General features: G+C 46.8%; 1 protein-coding gene across 5 annotated transcripts in view; it reads right to left on the bottom strand.

The window, feature by feature from the left end:
* FARP1 (FERM, ARH/RhoGEF and pleckstrin domain protein 1) overlaps positions 1-19671 on the bottom strand; it is a 312926-nt gene that overhangs the window by 169609 nt on the left and 123646 nt on the right. Inside the window, exon 1 of one of the 5 annotated variants that reach the window (XM_021065377.1) lies at positions 17372-19197. The exons of the other annotated variants lie outside the window; for them this stretch is intronic. Coding sequence (XP_020921036.1) covers positions 17372-17494 — 123 coding nt within the window. The 5' untranslated portion in view covers positions 17495-19197. Of the gene's footprint in view, positions 1-17371; positions 19198-19671 lie in introns of those variants that run through there. 5 annotated transcript variants of the gene reach the window in all.

Raw genomic sequence — 19671 nt, 5'->3', positions numbered from 1 at the left:
ATCTTCAGAAAACAGCAACTGATTGTACCGAGCTCTTTGCTACAAGCATTTCATTTTCGGCTTTTAAGAATGCCAACAGCTGAAGTATGAACGAGCTTATCTCCACAAGGAAGCCCGCAATCTGCATGCTGGCTATGGGGTTCTAAAGCAATTGAGAACAAATATGCATCATCAAATGGCCCCAGTGTCAGAGGTAAAAAGGACGGATGAGGTTTTGAGTTTCTGCAGGAACAAGGGGGCAGATCAGAGGAAAGATACCGAGCAAGCGTGTTTTAATGCCTAGCACGCACCTGGCTTTCTGGCTGAGACTGCCTGTGACATCACCCGGCAGAACTGCATCTTCTCGGAGCCTCTTCGAGAACACACTCAGCAAATTCTGAATGAAACAGAGGAGCAGCTGATCCAGGAGAAAAGGAGAGGTAGCTGGGATTCATGACCAGGAAATTTAATCTATTCTCTTCCATTTTTATTAACTCTTTCCAGGTAAGAGAGTCTCCGAGTTTTCTGGGGAGGGGGTGGGGGTGGGCTGGACGGTGGAGAATCTCACAATAGAACAAATTCAGGGAAATAAATGTTAAAAATGTGTACATTCTTTTCCCCTTCAAAATTAAAACAGCTTTGTTAAGTCTGATAAGGGGACGCATACACTGCTACCATCTAGATCACCTGCCTTTTTTTTTTTTTTTTTTTTTTTTTTTTTGTCTTTTTGCCATTTCTTTAGGCCACTCCCGCGGCATATGGAGGTTCCCAGGCTAGGGGTCGAATTGGAGCTGTAGCCTCTGGCCTACACCAGAGCCACAGCAACGCGGGATCCGAGCCGCGTCTGCAACCTACACCACAGCTCACGGCAACGCCGGATCGTTAACCCACTGAGCAGGGGCAGGGATCGAACCCGCAACCTCATGGTTCCTAGTCCGATTTGTTAACCGCTGCGCCACCACGGGAACTCCCACCTGCCTTCTTGAATGGAGCAACATCAACGAGACAACGAGCATGGCTCTGCAGATACTAAAATACTCATGTTTGCACATTTTTGAAAAGCAGCAACATGAAGGCAGCTTTCAAAATCATTTGTTCTGTCATCAGATCGCATCCGACAGATCCTGTGTGGCTTTCGGGTCCAGGGGAACTCATTTCTGTTACAGGAATAAAGTTGTTTCACCTACACAATAGAAAACGAGTTCTCTGAACGTTGACGAAATGCGTACTTTGGGTGAAGGAGAGTCAATAGCCAGCAGTGGGTGATGAAAAAAGCGGGTCTTGTGCCTGGTGTCAATCTCACGCACAAATGACCCTGACGCACACGGAGAGCCTCCGAATATTAAAAATGAGCCTTTCTCAATCCACATGGCACCAAGCTCCACTTGCACACATAACCAGAAAAAGACAGCGAGGAAGAAAGGGGTCAGCAATCCAGATCCAACTCGAAGTCGTAATTCTGGCATGTCCAGGAATCCCTGGTATAACCAGGAGAAGACGGAGGGCATCTCCTCATTCAGCCCGTTCATGAGATTGTAGAGAGTATCACTGTTTCCTCCAAGTAACCTTGGGTCTGTGGAAGCCAACTTAATCAGCTAGTCCCTGGGATCAATTTCTACTTCCTGTCTTATGTATGGACATTTTTTACGGAGTTCGTTTCTTAGGCGAGGTTCTACTGGGAGGTGACAGCAGAGCGAGGGCAGGGCATAGGTAGGGAAAATTAGAGTATATGCATCATCTCTGATTTTCTTTTTTTCTTTTTTTTTGTCTTTGCTATTTCTTTGGGCTGCTCCAGCGGCATATGGAGGTTCCCAGGCTAGGGGTCTAATCGGAGCTGTAGCCGCCGGCCTATGCCAGAGCCACAGCAACGCGGGATCCGAGCTGCGTCTGCAACTTACACCACAGCTCACGGCAACGCTGGATCGTTAACCCACTGAGCAAGGCCAGGGACCGAACCCGCAACCTCATGGTTCCTAGTCGGATTCGTTAACCACTGCGCCACGACGGGAACTCCTGATTTTCTTAAAAGACATGTATACATAAAGGGGAGGTGGTGGCCATGTGCTAACCCACAGAGCTTTCTGCAATGATGGGAATGTTCTAGAGCCACCTTTATACGGCCCAATTTGGGAGCCACTGGCCACATCTGGCTAGTGTGTCAACTGAGAACTTGAATCATGGCAGGTGTGAAGGGGCAACTAACATGTATATTATATTTCATTTTCAATAGCCATACATGGCTGTTGGCTAATATATTGGACAATGCAGCCTTAAAAGACATAGCCCAACTTCTTTGTCAGCTGCCCATCCAAATACAAAATTCTAACCCTGAAAATGTCAGGATTTTATTAAGGAAAGTGTATCTCCTTAGGAATAATCAGCAAAAACCTGTATTTGCGGCAGTGGGTTTTATGAACCCAGCTATTTAATTAGTCTATCTTCAGAGACACACAGACTAAACACCCTTAAGCACATTTTTCAGTTAAAGGTGTATCAATTACATCAAAGCACAAACGTTTAGTTTTATTTCTCTAAAGAGAGAATATCTGGAAAAATTATACTGATTTGGAGTTCCCGTTATGGCGCAGTGGTTAACAAATCCGACTAGGAACCATGAGGTTGCGGGTTTGATCCCTGCCCTTGCTCAGTGGGTTAAGGATCTGGTGTTGCCGTGAGCTGTGGTGTAGGTTGCAGACGAGGATCGGATCCCGTGTTGCTGTGGCTGTGGTGTAGGCTGGCGGCTACAGCTCCGATTAGACCCCCAGCCTGGGAACCTCCATACGCTGCGGGAATGGCCCTAGAAAAGGCAAAAAAAAAAAAAAAAAAAAAATTATACTGAATTAGCGGACACCACCAAAAGGTTCGTGATCGCCAAAAACTTAAGAAAAAAAAAAAAAAAAAAAGCAAGAAACAAAACCAAAAACCAACCATGTCTTAGAAACCCATAACAAACCTCAGGCTTGGCTACTGTCATGACACATGCCTTGGATTCGATCCAGTTTTGTGGCCTCTTGTGCATTTTCTTGCCTCTCTACAAGGTCTTCTGGGCGATTAGGCCAACACCTTGGCAAACTGTTGGTTCTGTAGGCACTTAGAGGCCATACCAAGGTTTTAATCACCATGCGTAACACTTTCCAAAAGGAATGCGTGTTGTAGTCTATGTTCTGATGAGCTTGAGGACAGGTCAAAACCCCAAGTAATTTTAGCCTTTCTTGACATTCACTGTGCATAAATAGCATCTCCTCAAAGTCCCCTTTAGTTTTCTCCTTGGAATGAATAAAGATGCCGTCATTTTCCTTATGAAAATTTCAACCTAAGTCAAATTACAGAAAAGCCATTTTCATTCACCGAAGCACATACACAGATTACAGCATTTATGTAGCGTTATCCTGTTTAATCAAGAAAAATGATCCTTTTTCAAGTAGAGAAAGATGACTTCTCTCAAGCGCACATCAAACCCTTCATTATGCAGAGAAATGCGTTAACAACATGTGCAGACTTAATTGCAGTAAAATGCGTCTTATGAGGGAGTCCGTACAATGACATCTCGCATTTACAGCAATGTCAAAAAACAGAGCACCCAACAGGAGAGAATTTTCTAGAGTTTTCCTTTTAAGACCAACTCTCTTTCAAATCTCTTTGATAGAAGTCATTTCTAAATTCCTCTGTGATTCCTTGAGATCTGCAAGCGTTGAATTTTAAACTTTATCTAACATTTCCCGTTATTACCACATCACTACTCTTCCGAGGGCCGTATTCTTCGTAACTGTGCCTGCTTCTGCGTTACCGTGCACTTCTTCAAAGTCAGAGCATCAGCTCTTCATTCTCTGCCCAATCTTCTGACTTAGAAGCTTCCAGCTTTCTCTGCTGGAGGAACAATAACCAAGCCCTCTGCAGGTTGACTGAATGAATCATGCTTTGTATGCGGAGCAAAAGAGTCAAGAACAGGACCGGGGATGGAGGACTCCTGCCAGCAGAATTTTACATGTGCTCAAAGCTGAAGTGACCAGAACGTGGCCTCCAGACACCTCGAGTCCAAATCCTAATTAATATAAAGCGACCTGGCTGATTTACTCTTAGCCAGAATTAAGTTTACTAGCTCATTCTCGTAATAACCAGAGAGGTGCATAGATTATTAACAGCTTAGGGATGCCTCTGCCATAAATTTTCAAATGCCAAAAGCTTATTATCAGCTTTCATGGTGACCGTGGAGCCAATTTTCTACTTGCAGTCAGCGCCATTCAACATTTTCCCGTTCCAACTGCGGAGTGCTTGATGCAAGTTAAAGGTCTGCTTTCAGTGACTTCCATGTGCTGGTTTATGAGCAGGGTGGGGACCGAACTGGACTTAAGGCAGCAAGGAAACACAGACTGTGCCCTGTGCCCTCTGCATTTCCTGGCTGCCTTAATTCCAGTTTGATCCCCATTCACTCCATGTCCCCCCCCACCGCCAGGGGGGTGGGGGTGCACGGAACGCCACTGAAACGTCATTACTCTGAAACCACTTTCTACAACAAATGATCTATATTTTTTTAGGGCCACACCCATGGCATATGGAGGTTCCCAGGCTAGGGGTCGAATCAGAGCTACAGCTGCCAGCCAACACCACAGCCACAATAACACGGAATCCGAGCCACATCTGTGACCTACACCACAGCTCACCAGATTCTTAACTCATTGAGGGAGGCCAGGGATTGAACCCACGTCCTTATGGATGCTAGTCAGGTTCGTAACCCGCTGAGCCATGACGGGAACTCCTTCCCCCACCCCATTTTTAAACAGTATTACATGAAATCCTTTAAAAATTCACTCCTAACAAAGGCAAGCCGATCTGTATTTTTACTTAGTGGGAATCTCGCCATCTAGAGCCTAGGAATAAAATCCAATGGGCCCCGAGGGAGTGGGCGAAGAGCGATCGGAGCGAGAAGGCTGAAACCCAGGAATCAAGTCAATGGAGTTGAGCCATCAGTAACTAAAGCCCAGGCAGTCGGATTTCCTCAAAAATCCTTCATTTACCAAACTTAGGATTTAAGACAACAGCGCAGGCAGAAACCACCTAAGGGTTGGGTGGAATGATTAACTTGTTCCTGGGTCCTCGTTCACCAAACAGTCCCCGGGCAGGTGGGCCGAGTGTCCCGCCAGGTGCTACCTGACTTGGGGATGCAATACAGAAACAGACAGGAGTACCGGGGACCGGGGACCCCTAGTACAGAAACTTGACTGCCCCGGATGGGCCGGGAGGGCTTCCCGCAGGAAGAGGCACCTCAGCCAACACAAGATGGAGTGAATCTTGGATGAACCGTGGCCAAGCTCGGTTCAGGAGGCGCCAGGCTGTGTACCTGCCAAGACTGGGAGCTGGCGGGCTGGCAACAGGTTGGGGGCATTCGTGTGGCGCTGTGGGGGCTAGGGTGAGGGACTGCCATGATGCTGGAGACGGACCTGATCCTGAGGGCCGCCGAGGCTTCTGAAAGAGCTCGTTTTTGGCATAGGGATGCGCTTTGAGGCACCAGAAGTGGGGATGCCAGGCAGCAGCTGACAGCTGGGAGGAGAGGGGCTACTGCAAATTTAAATTAATTGGAATGAAATAAAATAAGAAATTCAGTTCCTTGGCCTCAAGAACCACCTTTTTAATTAAACTGAAGTATAATTGACTTACGAGGGTGCATTCATTTCAGGTGTGCAGCAAAGTCGCTTGGTTACACATACACACGTCTGTCTCTACACTCCTGCTTCTCCTCGTCTTTCCCATTACAGTTTATTAACAGCCACATTTTAAGTGGCTTTTGTGCCAAAGTGGCACAGACACAGGACGTGTCCTTCCTCACAGCCAGCCCTGTCAGCGACGCTGGAATCTCACATTGTGTGGCGCGTGTTTCAATGGCACAGGCCAGTTGAGTTTTATTAGTAAACACATGTTAAGAAGATAGAAATTCCATCTCACCCTCGCTGATGAGCTCAACGCTCTTAGCGAAGAGAATCGATGCGGAGATCAAAAACAAACCCTGCTTCGACATTCTCTCGAAGATATGAAATATTCAGAGAATCGTAATTGAAGCAATACATTTCAAACGCCGGCACGGTTGGCTCGGATTGTTTTCTCCACGGAGCCCATCTAAGCTTCCTCTTCGCGTTTTCCACTGTCAATGTGGATAAATAAATAAAATGACGAGAGAAATGTGGCAGCCAGAGGGGCATCCAGAGGCCGTCCAAGATGTTCGCAATTCTTATTTGTACATTTACGAGATGGGCCATCAAGACCAAGCGGTGGAAAACCAGAACTGAGGAGCTGCTGAAAGCACATGGAGCAGCTGTTAAGTCCAACCAGTCCTATGAGTTTTGAGCACAGGGTTACTGACAGAGCGTAGGAATCGTGCCAGCAAATATACACTTTTAATATTCAAGCAGCTATACCGTGAAGGTAGGGACAGGATGGGATCAACCACCTCGAGCTGCCTGCCCCTGAAGTCATCTGGGGACGGACAGACAGTCACGCACGTGGCATGGACACACGCACCACTGCCCCGTCCCAGATTGTGCCGTGCCCACCGCAGTGGGTTGGGGGTGGGAAGTGGGGGCGAGCACTTGAATTTTTTCAGAGCCCTTGAGGAGAGGGCAAATATACAGATGGAGTCGGAAACAACTATATGGATTAGACAAAGCTTTCGCATGGGCTGTGTCCCCATTAAAGCCTCATTAGGGACCCATGGAAGAAAACCCAGCTCCCCCCCCCCTTTTTTTGTCGTTTGTCTTTTTAGGGCCACACCTGAGGCATATGGAGGTTCCCAGGCTAGGGGTCGAATCAGAGCTGCAGCTGCTGGCCTACACCACAGCCACAGCAATGCAGGATCCAAGCCACGTCTGCAACCTACACCACAGCTCACGCCAACACCGGATCCTAACCCACTGAGCAAGGCCAGGGATCGAACCTGTGTCCTCAGGAATGCCAGATTCGTTTCCGCTGAGCCACCACGGGAACTCCCCAGCCCTTCTTAAAAGTCACAATGTTTTCCTTAAGCTTAATTGAAAACAACATCCTGTTATCTGCCAAATCACTGGATTTTAACCCCAGCAGCACATTACAATCACCTAAAAGGCTCTTTAAAAATTCGAGTGCCCAGGCCCCCCTCCTAACCAACCGCATCAGAATTTCTGGGGGTAGAACTTGGGCATTTATCCCCAGGGCTGCAGCCAGGAGGTGTTCGCAGCCAGCCCTCCCCCAGCTCCCCACCACGACCACCTCCCACCTCCTCACGGGACGCGGGCAATAATCGGCACTCAAAATCACTTGTTCGACTAATGCAACCAGTTTGTGTAGTTATGGTCAATCTTTGTATAAAAGATGAGTAAATTAAAATCTGTCTACAGGAAATCTAAGAGGCCAGCTATGGTCTGGGACCATATTCTGATTTGATTTCACTAAGTGCTTGCAACAAAAAGATTTGTATTTATAATGTCGAGGCTTTTAAATCCATCAGGTTCTGCCATCGAAATAAAATATCACAGAAATCTTACAATGAAGAACAGAAGAGCAAAGAATCCTACACGTAAACAGCTCCTGGAAGCCGCTCTTTCAATCTCCCTCTCACTCCAGGTCACACCCGCCTTGCTGGACATACACCCTGTGTGGGTGGTGGTGGGGCAGCCAGCAGAACCACTTTCCCTGGCACAGGGTTTGGGAGGTGTCATTCAGGAGAGACCCTAAATCTTCTTCAAGGGCATCATGGGACCCAGCCACTGGTTAAACCACCGCATTGGAAAATTCCATCTTTGCAACTCTCTGCATACCAGAAAGCCAACTTATTTTAGTTCTTTTGTAAACAAAAAGCCAACTGTAAAAACAACCTCACATGAAAGACCGTTTTTTTTTTGTTTTTTTTTTTTGTTTTTTGTCTTTTTGCCATTTCTTGGGCTGCTCCCGTGGCATATGGAGGTTCCTAGGCTAGGGGTCTAATCAGAGCTGCAGCCACCAGCCTACGCCAGAGCCACAGCAGGATCCGAGCCGCGTCTGCAACCTACACCACAGCTCACGGCAACGCCGGATCATTAACCCACTGAGCAAGGGCAGGGACCGAACCCGCAACCTCATGGTTCCTAGTTGGATTCGTTAACCACTGCGCCACGATGGGAACTCCCCTGAAAGACCATTTTAAACAAGAAAAAAAGTACTACGCATATTCTCTTTACCCTAACTCAACGACACACAGGAAGTTTCTCCCCAATCCTGAAAATAGAGTGTTCCCAGAAACTCGTTTGTAAATGGAAATGTTCTAAAGCAAAGAGCATCCCACACTTTGGCTTGAGTTTTGGTCTCTTCTGGTTAGCGAAAACAGGTGCTTAGGTAGGTCTCTCAAGGTGGCTTGGAGTTTCCACAGTGGCACAGTGGATTAAGAACCCAACTGCAGGGGCTCAGGTTGCTGTGGAGGCCAAGTTTCAACCTCTGGCCCAGAGCAGTCAGTAGGTTAAAGGATCCAGTGTTGCCACAATTGTGGCTCAGATTCAATGCTGGGCCCAGGGACTTCCATTTGCTGCAGGTGTAGCCATTAAAAAAAAAGAGAGAGAGAGAGAGAGAGTTCCTGTTGTGGCACAGGGGAAGCCAACCCGACTAGGAACCATGAGGTTGAGGGTTCGATCCCTGGCCTCGCTCAGTGGGTTAAGGATCCGGGGTTGCCGTGAGCTGTGGCTTAGGTCACAGACGCAGCTTGGATCCGGTGTTGGTGGCTCTGCCACAGGCCAGGAGCTATAGCTCCAATTCGACCCCTAGCCTGGGAACCTCCATATGCTGCGAGTGCAGCCCTAGAAAGGTCAAAAGACTCTGGCAAAAGAAAAAAAAAAAAAAAAAAAAAGAGAGAGAGAGAGAGAGAGAAGTGGCCTAACTCAAAATTTCAGAAATCAGGGGATACATGTATTTGTAAACCTGTTTAGGTCTTTTGTTTTGTTTACCACTGTGACATCTTCATAAAGCTTTTGTGTATGTGTGATATGTATAACATACAAGCTTGTGTTCTGCCTTTTCTCTGATACGGGTTTGCTGTCATATGTGAATCAAGAGCTCCAGGACAAAGGAATTCTTGTTCTCCAACACTGCTTACAAATCCAGAGCACCCCAGGCAGCATTAGCAGGCTCCCATGCTTCTCTGGAAGTCTTTTTGCAGAGACTCTGAAACAGTCATCTAGAAATCAATCTCGTCCTTGGCAGTTGGGTCCCTGTTCCATCAACTACATTAATAAAGGGAGGACTGAACACAGCGGTCTAGCCTCCAGCCAAGCTCAATGACACTGGTGACAGGCGCAGGGCCATCCAGCGCTGGCCAGACGTACCACCCGGGAGCCTCTCACAATGTCACGCAGAGCAGCCAACATCCAACAAAGTCATCTCCATCGGCCTGCGAGCCTCAGAAAAAGGAAGGAGGGACTGCCAGCATCATGTAGGACTCGTGACAATTGTTTCCACCCGATCCTCTGTCATTTCTGTCATTTTAACACGCGGATCGGAACTTCGGCAGCTTCTCAGTGAAAACACTTTTAAGATGCGTAAGAAGAGACCCATGCCTGAAAGAGGGTTTGATGTTTCTTAACTGTGCTTAAACACGACACACATCACGCTGCCTCCAGCCCAGAAAGTGGCCACTCCTCAGTCTAAGGCTTTCTTCTCTTCTCAGGCCTGAAACTCTTCTGCCACCAATGCCAGCCACTCGCCGGGAAAAGGGGACATTGTATATTAACCAATTGGCACCACAGTTCAGCTCAGTTTCGGAGCTACAAAAAAAGGACAGGGGTTGGCAATGTCCTTTCAAAACCTAAAACTGATACGAATTACTCTGCTCAGACAAGCGTGTTCCGCCCTAGAAACCTGTCAGATTTTGCCTTCAGGGAAACATCATTAAATGCACTGAACATTTTTGAGCACTGAGTATTTTAAAACATACCAAATTATCATTTAACCTCAACAGCAGTCAACTCACGGCTGAGGCTGCCTCATTTATCTCTTTTAATAATACACACCCATTTTCTGGGGAAGCAAAGACATGTACTTCATACATAAACAGTGGAGTTTGTTAAATCTACTTTTTTTTTCCTTTTAGGACCGCACCCTCAGCATATGGAAGTTCCCAGGCTAGGGGTCAAATTGGAGCTACAGCTGCCGGCATAAACCACACTCATAGCAACACGGGATCCAAGCCACGTCTGTGACCTACACCACAGCTCACGGCAATGCTGGCTCCTTAACCCATTGAGCCAGGCCAGGGATCAAACCTGCATCCTCATGGATACTAGTCAGGTTCTTAACGCACTGAACCACAATGGGAACTCCCTTAAGTCTACTCTTCAATGACGAGAAGCTGAACTCACTTATTAGTGCGGCTTATCAAACCTTTGACATTAGAGACCAGGCTTAAGGATTAACTTGCCAGATGAATGTAAGTCACTGAGTTACCCAAGGACAGCAAGGTGAATATAGTTTTATGTGGCTAAAGTCTGCCTTTTCAACAAATCCTATTACTTGGGAACTAGTAAACCATGTTATAGCCAAGTATCTATCTATTATCTGACCTAAATTAAAACCTTGTAAGAGAGATGAATTGATCTGAATACCAAATTCACCTCATGGACAAAGAAAACCCCAATTGTTGTTTGCTTTTTTTAGGGCTGCACCTGGGGCATATGGAGGTTCCCAGGCTAGGGGTCAAATCGGAGCTACAGCTGGCAGCCTGTATACCACAGCCACAGCAATGCCAGATCCGAGCTGTGTCTGCGACCTACACCACAGCTCACAGCAACACCCAATCCTTAACCCACTGAGCGAGGCCAGGGATCGAACCCGCAACCTCATGGTTCCTAGTCGGATTCATCAACCACTGAGCCACGACGGGAACTCCACGTCTGAAATCTTGATTCCATTATATTATATTCTAAGCCTAAATTCATGGAGAGATGAACAGATTTCTGTGATCCTACCAGGTCAACCTAGTCAGATTCGTTTCTACTGTGCCAGGACAGACACTCCAAAAGCCTAATATGTTAAAGGAGGCTTTCCCTCATCTGAAGGATAACCAGGACCTTTCCTGCGACCTGTGAGATTCTGAATGGTCAAGACCTGCCTGGGAGCTGATTAGTAACTATGTTGCAAGTAGTTGATGTTTAGTCTCAATCTTCTGCACCCACCATCAAGGATGCCTCTGCTCTGAAGTCAGAACAAAGAGAGGAGGGGGAAGGGAGGAGTAGTAAATTTTCCAAAGAAAACTCTTTCTATGCTAAATGGATTTTTAAAACAAAAACATTGAGCCACACTCCCTCCCTAGAAGTGATCAATGAATAAATAAAGCTCTTTTTTCTGCCTCAGTGTCTTTTGCTTCAGGAAAGGGAGGTCTGTCAGCCGCCTGTAAAGCTCCACATTTCAGACAAAGAGAAAGGGACCAGGCAGCCTGTGTGTTTTCTAAGCCACGTGCTCTGTGTCTGCCCCTCCCCTCTAGAATTTGAATATCTTGGGGATACCTTGTGTTCTCATTTCTCACTTCCCAAATCTTTTAAGTTTTTCCCTACAGGGATCCCACTGACAAAATGACCACACCCCATGCGAATGCCATCTGAATCAAGGATGATGAGGCAAAGCAACATCACAGACAAAGAAACACATGCACCTGCCTTCGTGGAAACTGCCTTCAAGCCAAAGGGAACCATCCTTGGACCCATATCTCCCTGGAGGTGACCCAAGGTTACCAGGCACACCTCGCAAACCTTTTGCAAAATTCCTAGCCAAGTAAAAGCATAGGTTTGGGCACCTTTTTTTTTTTTTTTTTTTTTTTTTTTTTGTCTTTTTGCTATTTCTTTGGGCTGCTCCCGAGGCATATGGAGGTTCCCAGGCTAGGGGTCGAATCGGAGCTGTAGCCGCTGGCCTACGCCAGAGGTTTGGGCACTTTTTAAACAAAGACACTGATTGATCACAAGTGGCTGAAATCTCTCACTGGCTGACATCCTTCTCCCATGTCCTTTCATACAAAGAAGATGGGCTATGTCCGAAGACAAAAATGTACGTTCCAACCCCTGCATTGCTGGTCCCTCCTCTACTGTTTGACCTTGAACTCCTGGGAAATCAGAAACAGCTTTCACATGGTTTCATCAGTGCAGTTGTTGAATTTTAATTTCCCTACACACAAAATAACATTTGCTACCTCACAGGAGCTCGGCAAGCAACAAAAGCTTTCAACCGTATTTCAACATTCATTGACAAATACTAATTGCCTATTGGGCCAGACACTATTGTCGGGGGCGGGGGGGATTAAGACTACGCTCTGGCATAGCTTATACTCAGGTGTGGCCTTGGGGCCTCCTAGCTCTGCACAAAATTGAAAATATTTGTGTTGGGTCTCTTTGTCCAGCCAGTGTCCTCTTTCTGCCCCATGGCTCCACCCTCAGCCCAGTCCATACAATCTCACCAATTATCTCTGAAAGGTGAGCTGATTAGAGCTCCAATCCAGGAGCAGCAATCGTGACTTTGTGTGTACCATGGCTGAGGCAGACATCACTAATCTAGCACAGCACCTTTGATCCTGATCTCAAATTCCAAATCCTTCTGGACAAGCAGCCCTGACCAGCTGAGTACCAACCTGCAAAAAGAGCAAACTATTAAGTGCAGCTCTTTCCACACGTTTGCACTTTAATATCAGCCCCTGGAAGACTGAAATGTAAAGACCCCTTCCTCTTGTAAACACAAAGGACAGTCAAGGAAAGAATTAACGGGAGACAATGAGAAGCACGCATGGCATGCGTTGATCCCCGAGTTAAAATTTCCTCTTATCTGTCAATTAAAATCATCCTCTAGAATAACTGTTGGGCTATTTCTAGAGTGCACAGAGGGCTATTTTTGGGTTTTAAAAATTTATTTTAAAATAATACATATTCCTTTGGGTAAGATGAGATACATTCATCGACATAAGATGTGTCGTTAAGATTATCTCAGATTGACCAGACTGACTCAGCAAACTGTTGCATGAACATTTAGCAAGTGACACCAAACGCATCAACACTGTCATCTGATTTGAAAAACTGTAGTCACTTGTGAAATTATTCTTCCAAACTCTAGATTTCTTGAGGGCAGATTCCAGGTCTCTTGTATGTTGACCATTATTTTCCACCAAGTGTAGTGTCTAAACCAGCAGACTCTCAAGTCTTTAACAGCTCCTCCGCTCCACTGAATAACTTTCCTTTTCTTTTCTTTTTTTTTTTTTTTAGGGCTGCCCCCATGGTAGATGGAAGTTCCCAGGCTAGGCGTCAAATGGGAGCTGCAGCTGCCGGCCTACACCACAGCCACAGCAACGCCAGATCTGAGCTGTGTCTGTGACCTACACCACAGCTCATGGCAACGCCAGATCCTGAACCCACTGAGTGGGGCCAGGGATCGAACCCACATCCTCATGGATACTAGTCAGGATTTTAACCCACTGAGCCACAACAGGAACTCCCTTTGAAAAATGTTAGACAGTCCATTTTCAATTTCTCTGTCCTCTTGATTTGGGAAATTACTGTGACACCAGCAAAATGTATCATAATATTCATGAAAAGAACTGGAACAACTTTGATCTTTTCTTAGTGTGTGAGGACAACAGTGTGAAACTGTGAGGAAGTGGTGGCTCGCAATTACGCGCACAGAGAGGAATCTTCTTGTTTTGTACATGGACCGGCCTTTGGATCAGCAGCCACAGCCTTCTGCACACTATCGTTAGACATTTCCTCAAAGGAATGTCCCACCGATAAAAAGAAAAAGATTGAAACACGCCCTCTGTCTCTCTGTTTCAGTTGCTGAGCTATCCGAATTCTCAGGATAAGAAAACGTTCTCATCCAATCAGAAAGTTGGCTGCGTATCAGTGCTAGTCCATGACCACATCCGCATGCGGTCCATGTAACGGATACAGATCACGGCAACATTTGCAATCCATCATCCCCAAGCAGGCTTTGGGAGGCCATCATGAAGCCAGCATCTATGAGCTCATCAGCCGCACATGTCCCCAGCTGCAAACACAAAGGACCTCTCGAGACCCCACGTACCGCCCGACATCCAGAAAGGAAGTGCAGTCAACACGTTACAAAGTGGACACTTCCAGGAAAAGCAGGCGGAGGGCATTATCAATCGCCAAGAGTTTAAAAACCAAGATCCAGCAAAGTGCATGTACACACATGTTTAACACCAGATGTGCAAGCTAGTGTGGCCTACACAGAGAACTTAGGGCAGCCTCCGAGTCTTGAAAAACAAGCCCAAAACACACTTGTCAGATGCACCAGTTTTGTGTTACTGAAGATACATGAAGAGCTCAATCTCTAGAGAGCCCCGCGATGGGCCCTGACGGATGGGAAAGGACTACTCTGGCTTGTTTCCTGTTTCCCTACTGGTCACCTGTGAGACGTGCCTTTGAACAATAACCTGTTTATCTGGCAAGAATGATTATGGCTATCCCCATCTATAAAATTACATGTTCTCAAAGTCTTTTGATTAGAAGCAGTAGAGCCAGATCCGTGGTATGTCTTCAATAATAATTTACTTTTAGTCTCACCTGAAACCAGATTCTTTATCAACCCCCCCCACCCCCGCAGCACCACCCATTCAGCCAATATGATCTAATTATCCACCGAAGGGAAAAAAAATGTTAACTACATTTTCCCTTCCCCCACGCCGCCCTTAACAAACAGTAACCAGGCCAAGAACCAAGCAGTCTTTGGCAAGTTAAATATTAGGTTGGTCCAGGAAAAGGACAAGGTTCCTGCTCTTGATCCCTCCACTGTCCAAAGAACTTAACATTGAAATTGAGTTTCATGGTACTGCGGTTACAAGAATATCCTTAATTTATGGGAAGCACTCTAGGTGTTTAAGAGCCACGTTGTAGTGGAAACTCATGAGCCAGCTGGACGCTTCTGCCATTTTTGTCGTTTTTCACATGTATGCTACATACGTCTTTTCAAATTTTATTTTAAAAAAGAACAATGAAACATCCTGATGTCTAGAGTTTACAGTTATAGCAAACTTTCAAAAGGTGCAAAAGATAAACAGCTAAGCAGGATGGATGGATGGACAGGTGGCTGAAAGGGTGATGGGTGGATGACTATGGTAAATGAAGCATAACTGTTGAATACAAGGGATGCGCATGTAAGTATCTGCTTTTCTGTGTTTCCACTTCTCACAATCAAATTTACTTGGATTTCCCAGGTGTTCATGCAAATCATTTTCAGTGACCTTCAGGAACTCACAGGATCTCTGGCAAGAAGAAGGGTAAATCTGATGAGACATGAGGAGATACAAATGCCCCAAAATGACCATGGAATTCTCTAAGCTCCGGGAGGGGCTTAAGTCAACCTCCACCTCCAAGCTCAAGGACAGAACTGGGATGAGCTGTTTCAGCTGCACACAAGTTGGAAACAGGAGAAAAAGGGGTACGAGGCAGCAGAAAGGCAATCACCTGAGTAGCTGTGACAACAGGAGGAGAGGCCTGTGGACACACATTGAGACGACAGCATCAGAGTCTCCAGCGAGGCAAAGAGACTCGGCGGCGGCGGAGTCAGACACCCAAGTCCACGTTCATGTCAATTTAGAATTCTTCATGGGGCGTGGGGGGATGCTTCTCCCTGAGTCTCTGGCCCCAGTTCCGACTCTCCCACATTTGGGAGCCTGAGAAAGCTCTGCTGACCCTTGTTTTGCCGCCAGTAGAGACGGAGGCCCCTCAGCGCACCTCACTGGAGTCACCTTGGGGGCTGCCCCTCTTAACACCGAGTTTAGTGAAGAGAGAGGGCTTTCCTACTCAAGTTCATTTTCCTCCTAGGCTGAAAGAATCTCTTAGGATTTAACTGCTTATAGTTGTGTGACCCATGTATCTGCTGACATCTTCCTTTCGCAGATAATTAAGGAGTAAAAAGGAAGCTCATTATTTTCGCCCGCAAAGGTCATCATTAGAGTTGCAAGTGAGTTAAGATTCATTTCTCTCTCTCTCTTTTTATCTTTTCCTTTTGGCCACCCTGCAGCATATAGAGTTTCCTGGCCAGGAATCAGATCTGAGCTGCAGTTGTGACCCACCTGCAGTAATGCCAGACCTTTAACCCACTGTGCCGGGGCCGGGGATCGAGCCTGCATCCTGGCGCTGCAGAGACACCACTGATGCCATTGCTTTGATGTAAGCAAACCTTTTCAGTAAAGGGCCAAATAGTACATATTTTAGGGATTTGGGCCCATACGGTCTCATGACCACTGAACTTGACACTGTAGCACGAAAGGCGCCGCAAAGGGCTACGTGAATGGGAGGGCTGTGCTCCAACAGAAGTTCAGTGTGGAGGCTGCAATGTGAATTTCATGTCATTTTCACATACCCTGAAACTCTTTACTTTTCAACCATTTGAGAAGGGAAATGGGCAGAGTTGCAGTTTTGCAAGATGAGAACCTTCTGGAGATGGGCTGCCCAGCCATGGGAACCTACTTCACACCACTGCCCACTACACTGAAAGAGAGTTAATGTGGTTGATTTTATACGTACTTTACAATTAAAAATTTTTTAAGTTAAAAAAACAAAACAAAACAAAAACAAAAAACAAGGAGTTCCTGTCGTGGCTCAGTGGTTAACGAATCTGACTAGGACCCATGAGGCTGCAGGTTCGATCCCTGGCCTCGCTCAGTGGGTTCAGGATCTGGCGTTGCCATGAGCTGTAGTGTGGGTCACAGACAAGGCACGGATCCCACGTTGCTGTGGCCCTGGTGTAGGCCAGCAGCTACAGCTCTGATTGGACCCCTAGCCTGGGAACCTCCATGTGCCACAGGTACAGCCCTAGAAACGAAGAAAAGACAAAAAAAAAAAAAAAAAAAAAAAAAAATCAAAACCATTCCTAGCTGGTGGGCTAGACCTTGTCTATGAGCTGTAGTTGGTCATCTAGAAACGCTTATGTAATCTCGCTCCTCCATTTCATTTTGAAAAGGGATAAGAAGTGTCCAGCAGGTTAACCAAAAGCCCCAAGAAACAGCAGGTGCAATCTCTGGATCCGGGCTCCCATCACAGGCCACAGGGAACCACGGTCCTGGAGTCGGTGGTGTGAGGGCACAGACATTGCTTAGATTCCTGACATAGTTCTGCTGACCTTGCCTAAGGGCCTGTGAACAGAGAGGCATGGCCCCTTCACTGCCATGAGCCGAAGGGACTGGAATCCTTTCCCACAGTGAAAAAACTGGATCAGAGGAAGAATACCCAGGCCCCCCCAGGAGCCATCTGCCCCGTGATGTCCCATCCAGCGGCCCAGCATGGGCAGGAGCTGGCCCTACAGAGAAAAGCCAACACAGTTCTCAGCTAAAACTCGTGGGCCAGGCAGCCAGACTTGGGAAGCGTTTATATCACCGCCAAGGGGAAAACGGGCTGTATTTACATACCTCACACTCCCACGTCCACGCCAGGAGCCAGATGGAGGCAGAGAGGCCAAGTTTTCTCAAAGCAGGGACTGTGATGCAGGACGCCAAGCCCCAAAGCTCCGTCGGCCTGCCCCACAATGCCATGAAACCAAAGGGCTAGGTCAGGGTAAGAGAGATTCTTTCAGAAAAACATACTGGCCCTTTTTTCAGGGAATGAGCCTGTGGATAAAAGTGGCTGTTTTTTTGTAGATATTTTTTTCTGACTGTGATATTAATTTGTTGAACACTTGGGTTTAAAAAAAAAAAAAAACACCCTTCCTCTGTGTCTCTCCTCTGTCCTTTTCTCGTTTTCAGTGATGGGTTTTATTAATAATTACAGAACATCTTGGGGGGTTGCTGTCACTCTTTGATCTATGTGTAATATCTGGACATTTTGGAAACTGATTTGAAATCTCTGACTTTAGAAAAACTTTCCAAAGGTGGTTGTTCCAAAGAGTGACTCACAACTAACCCAATCTCTGGCTTCTCCTCCAAGCCAGTGAATGAGTAAGCTCTCTGTTAATGTTCAAACAGCATTCAGCCGGGCTGAGGCTAATTTGGTGTGGATGCTGCGCTCCTTCAGAGGACAAAGTTAGGGTTGTTAACCCCGCTGTCCAGAGAAGGACGAGGAAACCCAGGATGCAAACCTGCCCAGGACCACACAGCTAGAACTGGTGGAGCTGGGATCTGAGCCCAGACCTCCGACACCCAAATTAACGCTTCCCCCTCCGTCTTCCTGCCTTTCAGATGATGAAACAGAAAAGGGATCCATTAATGTGACATTCATTGCTAAAGAGAGCTGGAAAACTGTTCAACATTGAACACCGAGCCCCTAGTTACTCACCCTCACTCTCCTGATCAATAAAGGGATGGGTTGGTGCCAGTGGCATCACTGAATGCCATGCCCCTTGACACCCATTTGCCTTCATTTGTCAGTCACTCTAGGGGGGAAAAAATGGAGAAAAGCACTTAAAAGTCATTTGGCCTATTTTTCCTGTCACATAGAATGATCCACTTTACTCCTGGGAATCAAGAGATGATTCTGGCAGGTCAGAGAACGTTACAGCCTGTCCCAGAGAAAATCGGCTCTCCAGTTTTGGCTTTTCAGACAGAGCTCATGTTGGCATCTGCCTCTGCCCTCAGACTGTGAGTTCGGAGATGGTACCCCCACCCCTGCAGGATCCAGGGCCTCGAGCAGAACAAAGCCTAGTATTCACACGTTGTTGAAAGTAAGGTTGAAATAAACACCTTTGGAATGCAGCATTAAGAGCGGGGTGTAGCCCAGAGAGACACAGTTGAAATCACCTCTTTACATGCCTAACAGCTGGAAGTGAATTCACTAGACAGACATAAATTCACCAGGGGCAGAAAGTGTGTGTGTGTGTGTGTGTGTGTGCACGTGCACACACACACGCACACCATGCTGTGACCATCACTGCTAACACAAAAAGATCACGTTCTATTGTCTAACCTAACAGCTGGACATACCCCCATTCAGATACATACAGAGACGCTGATTTTCACTGTATACTCACTCTTCAAGGTGCCTTGAATTCAGTTCACTTCCACAAACACTTTCTGAGCACCCAGTCTGTGCCAGGGCCTATGCTTGGCACCTAGTAGGGTTATAACATTTCCTAAGGCCAGCATCTTGCCTTTAATGCACTCAGGTCTAGCACGAAGAGTGCTGCACAAGCAAGCAGTAACCATACAGTGTGTTAGGTTCAATAAAAAAGCACATCTTGGGAGTTCCCACTGTGGCTAGGTGGGTTAAGAACCCAACTAGTATCCATGAGGATGCGGGTTCGATGCCTGGCCTCACTCAGTGGGTTAAGGATCCGGCATTGCTGTGAGCTGTAGTGTAGGTCGCAGACACAACTCGGATCCCGCGTTGCTGTGGCTGTGATGTAGGCCAGCAGTTGCAGCTCAGATTTGATCCCTAGCCTGGGAACCTCCATGTGCTGCAAGTGTGGCCCTAGAAAGACCACCCCCCCCAAAAAAAAAGGGAGAAAAAAAATCAAAAACAAAGCACATCCCTGACACAGAGGTGGCAGAGACGTCCCAAATGAGATAACATGTGAGCAAGGTTTGGAAGCAGAATGGTTTTCAAGGTGGGGCTAAGAAAGTAGGGGAGGGCATCGAAGAAAGGCATTCCAGAAGAAACGAGCTTCTGCAAAAGCCCTGGCCAGGGAACTAGATGATGGACCTTTTTAACTGGAGGGGGAAACAGGGAAGAAAGACAGAAGCTGTCTTTCACCAAGGTGGGCAGGTGCCAGGGGCAT

The sequence above is a fragment of the Sus scrofa genome, chromosome 11 (genome assembly GCF_000003025.6).
Source record: "Sus scrofa isolate TJ Tabasco breed Duroc chromosome 11, Sscrofa11.1, whole genome shotgun sequence".
In the NCBI taxonomy this organism is placed as follows: Eukaryota; Metazoa; Chordata; class Mammalia; order Artiodactyla; family Suidae; genus Sus; species Sus scrofa.
The sequence above is the reverse complement of the archived record's forward strand: the minus strand, read 5'-3'. Positions and strand labels throughout refer to the sequence as shown.